This window comes from Bactrocera neohumeralis, chromosome 3, assembly GCF_024586455.1.
Source record: "Bactrocera neohumeralis isolate Rockhampton chromosome 3, APGP_CSIRO_Bneo_wtdbg2-racon-allhic-juicebox.fasta_v2, whole genome shotgun sequence".
NCBI classification, from domain to species: Eukaryota; Metazoa; Arthropoda; class Insecta; order Diptera; family Tephritidae; genus Bactrocera; species Bactrocera neohumeralis.
In genome coordinates, this window is record NC_065920.1 from 16,130,375 (window position 1) to 16,137,899 (window position 7,525).

At 48.7% G+C, this 7,525-nt stretch overlaps 1 protein-coding gene across 1 annotated transcript in view; it reads right to left on the bottom strand.

The window, feature by feature from the left end:
* LOC126754235 (cadherin-related tumor suppressor) overlaps positions 1–6,917 on the bottom strand; it is a 267,652-nt gene extending 260,735 nt beyond the window's left edge. The window contains exon 1 of the mRNA XM_050466216.1: positions 1,521–6,917. Within this exon, the coding sequence (XP_050322173.1) occupies positions 1,521–6,779 (5,259 nt within the window). The 5' untranslated portion in view covers positions 6,780–6,917. The remainder of the gene's footprint in view (positions 1–1,520) is intronic.
* Between the last annotated feature and the right edge of the window lie 608 nt (positions 6,918–7,525).

Below are 7,525 nucleotides of genomic sequence, written 5' to 3' on the forward strand. Positions count from 1 at the left end.
AATCGGTTTTTGTGTGGTGCTAATAAGAATTTATATGCGCTACAACGAGTCGCAGTGAATTAATTAACCGATGTTGCTTGGCATAATTTTTGCCATTTTAGTAGCGCAAAAATGCGACTAAGCAGAAATGATGTTATTGCTGCCAATTATGTTAGCAACAAGTGTACTAGACATACACGCACACACCCACCTGGGTAAATGTTCAAGAATTATGTGTAGCAAATGTGGCGATGATTATTGTTAAGTAGAAATTTGAAAATGTTTTGTAGCATAGCCAAATGAAGGCGGATAAAATTGTTTTCTGTGAAAAGGTAAATTTTTTCGTTCTTAATTCTTATATATTCTTTATAAGAAATTTTATAAATATTTTTATACAAGAACTTGGTTTTTGAATTATATGCTATAGCGTTCCGAAATAAAAATTATCTTGTTTATACAAGAACTTGATTGATTTTGATAGTTCATTTTGTATGACAACTATATGCTATATTGCTCCGATCTGAAAAATTTCTTCACATATTATAGCATTACCTTAGGCAATAATCTGTGCAAAATCTGATAAAATTAGCTCGTCAAATAAAAAAGTTGTTCATACAATAACTTGATTTTAGTCGTTCAGTTTGTATGGCAGCTATATGCTATAGCGATCCGATTTTGAAAATTCCTTCAGATATTCTAGCACTATCTTAGACTATAATGCTTGACAAATTTGATTACTTTAACTCGTCAAATTAAAAAGTTGTTCATACAGGAACTTGATTTTTATCGTTTAGTTTGTATGACAGCTTTATGCTATAGTGCTCCGATTTGTAAACTTTCTTCAAATATTTTAGCATTACTTTAGACAATAATTTCTGCGTAATTTGATAAATTTATCTCGTCAAATAAAAAAGTTGTTGATACAAAATTTTATTTTGGTCGTTCAATTTGTATGGAAGCTATATGATATAATGCCCCGATATCGGCGATTCCGACAAGTGAGCTGCTTTTTGGTGAGAAAAGTTCGTGTGCATAATTTCCCAGCGATATCTCAAAAACTTTGGAACTAGTGCGCGTATATACAGTCGGACAGATAGACGGACATGGTCAAATCGACTCTGCTCGTCCCGCTGATCATACATACATACATATATGCACTTGTATATACTTTATAGGGTATCAACTTCGTGACAAATTGAAGATAGTTCAGGACTTAAAAAGATTTGCCCCAGGAATAAGAATACCGATTCTTAATTTTTTTTTTAACTCGCAAACTTCGGGATTCTGTAGTTAATACCTAAATAAGCTGCATATTTACCTACAAATGAATTAAGCACTTGACTAAAAAAACTGTAAAATCCGAGGATCCCGAATCACAATCCCAAATCATAAACCCGAATCACAATCCCGAACAGCAATCCCGGATTACAATCCCGAAACACAATCCCGAATTACAATCCCGAATCGCAATCCCGAACTGAAATCCCGTTGCACATTTAAGTTTTGTATTTTTTCAATAATCAAAATCAAGAAGAGCTTACCTTAGTATTCGTTGTGCGTGGCACTCCGCCCAACGCGATCGCATATACTTCCACTTCATAGGTGTCCGGTCCTGCTTCGCGATCCAACTCCTTCGCCGTTGATAATATACCTAGTTTTGTATCAATATCGAAGAGCCGATCGACTTGTTGCACCGCACCCGTAAGCGCACTTGCACCGATTGCCGTTACATTAGTCACGTAATACTCGATTTCGGCGCCATCTAGGCGTGCGCTCACAGTCAGTATACTAGTACCGGTCGGTTCGTTCTCGTATACCGAACCGCTTTGATCGCGTTGATCGAAAGTGGGACCCGACGCCGTGCCCGTCGTTATGATCGTTATATACGCGTCGGTGCTCTTACGTTCGCTCTGCACCGCTTCGTCGGTCGCCTTCAAGGCCAATTGATAGCGCACCTCCGGCTGATCGATGACTTTACGTAGCGTTATCGCGCCCGTATTGCGATGCAGCTTGAAGAGTTCCATATTACCGCTAACCATTTCGTATGTGACCAAACCGTTGCTGGATGAGTCAGCATCGCGTGCATGCACGTGCATTACCGGCAGGCCGTCGCGATAGTAATGACTTTGGGCGGACGCTGTCTGCATTGGCAGAATGGCCGCGTTCATGGATACGAAATTCGGTGCGTTATCGTTGATATCCTCTACGATGACGGTCACAAGCTTCTCAGCGGATAGTTGGGGTTCAGGTGATTCAGCTTGATCGGTGGCGACGACGGTCAAACGGAAAGTGTCAATGCTTTCGCGATCGATTTCACGCAGCGTATGTATGACACCGGTTACAGTGTTGATGCCAAAGTGACGACCACCCGGCTGTTCAGGGTCCTGCTTAGTGATCGAATATGTAACCTTGCCATTCAAACCGGAATCAGGATCCTCGGCAGTCACTGTTACAATGGGCGTCTTAACGGCAATGCCCTCCTTGATTTGGCGCACAATGGCTGTATTTGGAAAACTTGGCGGATTATCATTTTCATCCACCACATTCACGGTGAAGATAATTGTGTGCGCCAGACGTGGTGTGCCGCCATCAGCGGCGGTTATATTTAGATGATAAACGGTGGTCTCCTCATAATCAAGCGGTTTGTGCAGATAAAGGCTACCGGAAATGGCATCGATATGGAAAGTGTCCTTGCGATTGCCGGCTGTGATGCTATAGGTTACCTGACTGTTTACGCCCAAGTCTGAGTCCGTGGCATGGAAGCGCATCAATTCCGTACCGATGCTGCTCGTCTCCAGCACAGACACCTCACTTGCTGTCTGCGCAAATTGCGGCTCCACATCGTTTTCATCCAACACCTCAACTATGATTGTGGTATTGGTGCTTAGCTGCAGCTTAACACCGGCATCGCGTGCCACCACCGTCAGCTTGTACGACGACTGCTGCTCGCGATCTAGCAAACGCGCTAATGACAACTGACCTGTAGCATCATCCATGAGGAAGCGTTCCTCTTCGTTGCCCGCGACAAGCGAGTAGTACACGTCGCCATTCAGGCCCTCATCCGCATCAATCGAATAGACGCGCATTACTTGTGTGCCCACAGCAGCGCCTTCGGATATCTGCACGCGGTAGGGAGCGCGCACAAACTGTGGCGCGTTGTCATTGACATCTGTTATGATTATCTTCACTTTGACCTTGTCGTGCAAGCGTTGCGCACCATTATCCGTAACGATAGCTTCCAATAGCACATAGTTATTGCCATTGTTATTGCCGTCGCCCACGCTTGCAGCGCCAATATTTGACTGGCCGTTGCTTTGTCCACCCACACCGACGCCGGTGCGCCGCTGTACGAGCTCCTCGCGGTCGAATGGATGCAACGTCTTGATGAAACCATTACGCATATCGATGCTGAAGTCTTGCTCTTGCGTTGCCAAAGCATAAATCAGCTCTGCATTGCGTCCAATGTCACGATCCACTGCCGTTAGCTTGCCGACAAACGAATCGGCCGGCTCATTTTCTGCGATGCTAAAGGTGAAGGTACTATTTGTGAACTGTGGCGCATTGTCGTTTTCATCGATGACATGTATGATTACCGGCACCACAGAGGAACGCGCCGGCTCACCACCATCACGGCATGCCACTGTTAGCGCGTAATAGTCGCGCTCTTCCCGATCTAGCTGTGCGCGCACAAATAAATAACCATCGGGAAAGACGCCGAACTTCCGCTCTGTATTGCCCTCGATTATGTCGTAGGAGATGCGACCGTTTGCGCCGAGATCCGCATCGCTGGCGGCTAGCGCAAAGAAACGCGCATTCACCTTAGTCGACTCGCTTAGCGATGTTTCGTACGATGTGTGATCGAACACAGGTGTATGATCATTGACATCGGCGATGAGCACATCGATGCTATGTCGCGTTGACAGTGACGGCGTGCCACCATCTGTGGCCATCAGCTCTACATGCAGCAGTGTGCCGGGTGCAGCGCGCACCGGACGTTGCAATTGTAGTACGCCGGTTGCTTCGCTAATGCGAAACAGTTCCTCGGGATTGTAGGTGAGCGTGTAGGTGACACGGCTATTCATGCCCGAATCGCGATCACGTGCGCGTGACAAGTAAACCTCTTGACCGACAGCCGCGTTCTCCGGCAACTGTATCTCACCGTCACGATCTTGTGCAAAGATCGGCGCATTATCGTTCAAATCAGCAATCGCAATGCTCACCATACATTTGCCGTACGCCAGCCCGGTGCGCGCCGCCACAGTGAGCTGATACTGCGCCAGCTCTTCACGATCAATGCGGCGCGCTGTATATATGCGCCCGGTGCGCTGGTCCACCGCAAAATTCTCATCCGCATCGCCGTAGACGATCGTATACTCAATGTTGGGTGGCAATGTCGTTTTACCAGCATGTGACTTCACCTGAACGCGACCCACCTCACGTCCTGTGTCGGCCTTTTGTTGTTCATGATCTTCGACAATTTGAAACTCATAACTGCCATATGAGTCGAACTCGAGCAACTCCATTTTGGATTGCAACACAATCTCCACCACTGCATCTAGCTCGCTGCGACGTTCGCCGCGATCCTTTGCCGAAATTTTCAACTTGTAAAGTGCCTTCGGCGTTTGGCGTATATCGGTGCTGCCGGCGCGCAACGTTATCGCGCCACTCCATGTATCGACGACGAAATGCCCATCGCCACCTGACTCCAGTTGGTAGGTAATTAAGGCATTATCGCCCGCATCACGATCGCTGGCAGTGACTTTCAATAGTGGCTGCTGCTGCTGGTGTTGGTGGTGGTTGTCGCCCGCATCGTCAGGCAACGCATAAAAATAATTCTTGGGATAGAACACTGGGCTGTTGTCGTTGACATCCTCCACATTAAGATAAACAGTAGCCGTGGCCGATTGTGGTGGTGCGCCCTGATCGCGTGCGATCACAAAAATCTCATAATGCGCAATTGTCTCACGATCAAGTTTGCTGCGCGTCGTTAATTGGCCAGTGAGCGAATCGAGCGCAAATTGTTGCGGATACTTGCGCTCCACACTACCCGCCAGTGTGTATGTCACCGAGCCGTTAGTGCCCTGGTCGTGATCGGCGGCCGTTAGCATGGCGACCAATGTCTGCGGCGGCGTATTCTCGTTCAGCGTAACGTTGATGTGTTGTTGCGAGAATTGCGGTGCCTCATCGTTTTCATCCAGTATGGTCACTTTCAGCTGTGTGTACGCCCACTTCGGATTCGGACCGCCATCACGTGCAGAAATGCTTAGCTCGACGCTGTCCTGCACTTCGCGATCCAATGCCGCCTGCGTTGTTATCAAACCGGACGTCGGATCAATGGCAAACCATTGTTTAGTATTGCCCGAAACAAAATCATATGAAATCAAAGCATTGACACCGGTATCCTCATCGGTAGCCGTAATGGAGGCCACGTACGTGCCCGGCGGTGCCAACTCGCTCAGCACAGCCGAATACTCGGACTTCTCAAACACAGGCTCATGATCATTGACATCGTTGACATGGATAATTAGGTGGCCCGTCGCTGTGCGCGGCGGTGAGCCTTTATCGATGGCGACTACTGTCAAATTGTACTTGCCAATTTCCTCACGATCCAACACACCATTAACGCGCACAATATCAAACGACGGCGTCTTCTCCAAACGAAAGTGACCCAACTCATTGCCAGAGATAATGCGTAAGCTTGTCTCGCCATTCAGTCCCTCATCCATATCGACTACAGACACGGCTGCAACGACGCTGCCGTTGGCCGCATTCTCATCGACCGTTGCAAATGTGCCGGTCGGTGGGAAATACTGAAAACGTATGACCGGATCGTGATCGTTAGTGTCCACCAGATTCACCGTTACGTAAGTGCGTCCATCCTGACGCGGTGAGCCATGATCGCGCGCGAATACCGTAAAAACACAACTTTTCGGACAACTCGCACCCGGACGTGCGTAAGTCTGACAATTCTGTTGCGGGCAATTCAGCAATTCGGTCGTCGAAATGACACCAGTTTCGGGATCGACTGTAAACTGTTGCTCGGTGTCGGCCAAGTAGTAAGTGATTTTGGCATTATCACCCAGATCGTTGTCGGAAGCCATCACCTGCAGCACGGGCGTGCCGGGCGGCACGGACTCATTCAGCGAGACAATGTAATCGCTGTGGTCGAATATCGGTGGATTATCGTTGACATCGACAATGGTCACATTGACCATTAAGTAACCATATTTTGGTGGATCGCCACCATCGCGCGCCGATATGTTGAGCTGATAAAAACCGCATGTTTCACGATCCAAATTGCCCGTTGTTTCCAAGTGCAGATACGATACATCGCCACTCGGGTTCGTCGTGACGGCCAAACGAAATTTGTCCTCCACATTACCATCCACAATACGATAGTCATCCGTCACGCTATTCTCACCAATATCGCGATCGGTGGCGGCATCCAGTAGCAGACGCGTGCCTGTGGCCGCGCTCTCCGAGAACGATACCGCAATGCTGGGTTCGGGAAACTCGGGCGCATTATCATTCAAGTCCAGCACAACAATGCGCACCTCAATCGGATATGTGGGCTGTGAGGAGAGCACCACCAAATCGTAACGATCGCGCATGCCCTCGCGATCCAACACCATGTTCGTCTTAATCTCGCCCGTCACCTGATCGAGCGTAAATTCACGTGGCGGCTCGTTGAAACGGTAAGTGAAATCGGGTTTGGTCGGTATGAAACCGACGACTGTGCCGCGCGGTTGGCCCTCCAACACCTCGAATTGTGCACTAGTATCCACCGCACGCGACTGCATCAGTCCGCTAACACCATCAGCGCCCGCCGACGAGCGTCGACGTGGAAACGCCAGCACGCTATAGTGTGCTATGGGGCCGGACGCGCTCGCACCAAAAGCCGAAGTTCCATATGCGCCCGACGGCTGGCGCTGGCTCTGGCATGGCGTTGGCCAAACGCACAGCGCAAATATCAGGCAAATAAGTGGCACAACTTTGCTTAAGACTAAATTATGTTGGCGCTGACGTGTTGCTGCTGGCGCATAAGCAGCCGCTTGTACCGGCTCTATGCGCGTTTGTGGCGTAATTTTGCAGTCTTCTTGTGTTTTTTGAAATTTCTGCGTTGCATTGACTTCTACTGCAGTTACAGCAACAGTGCTCGCTGGTAAGGAAGCTACTGGCCTTAATGCGCTTGTGGGCTTGGCGGTGCGCTTTGTTGCACGTGTTGCTGTTGTGGCAAAAGGGAAACTAACGCCAGCAGTGCGCCTGCTGTGTACGGCCGGACGGCTGACATTTGTGGCAATCGCAGAAATGAAGATATCGTTACAATTTGGCTGATTTGTCATGCTGTAAGTGCGCGTCTGTACTGCGGCGCTCGCATTTGCGTCTGTGGCCGTGACCAGTTCGACGGCTTGTCCGCGTCGCCGTCCAGCGTAGTGCGCAACGTCTGCAGGCAAATATTTCGCGTTGCTGCAGCACATCATAATGTGGCTGCGCCGTTGAAGACTGCCAATTGGCGGTCCTTTACACTCCTCAACTGTTCTTTATT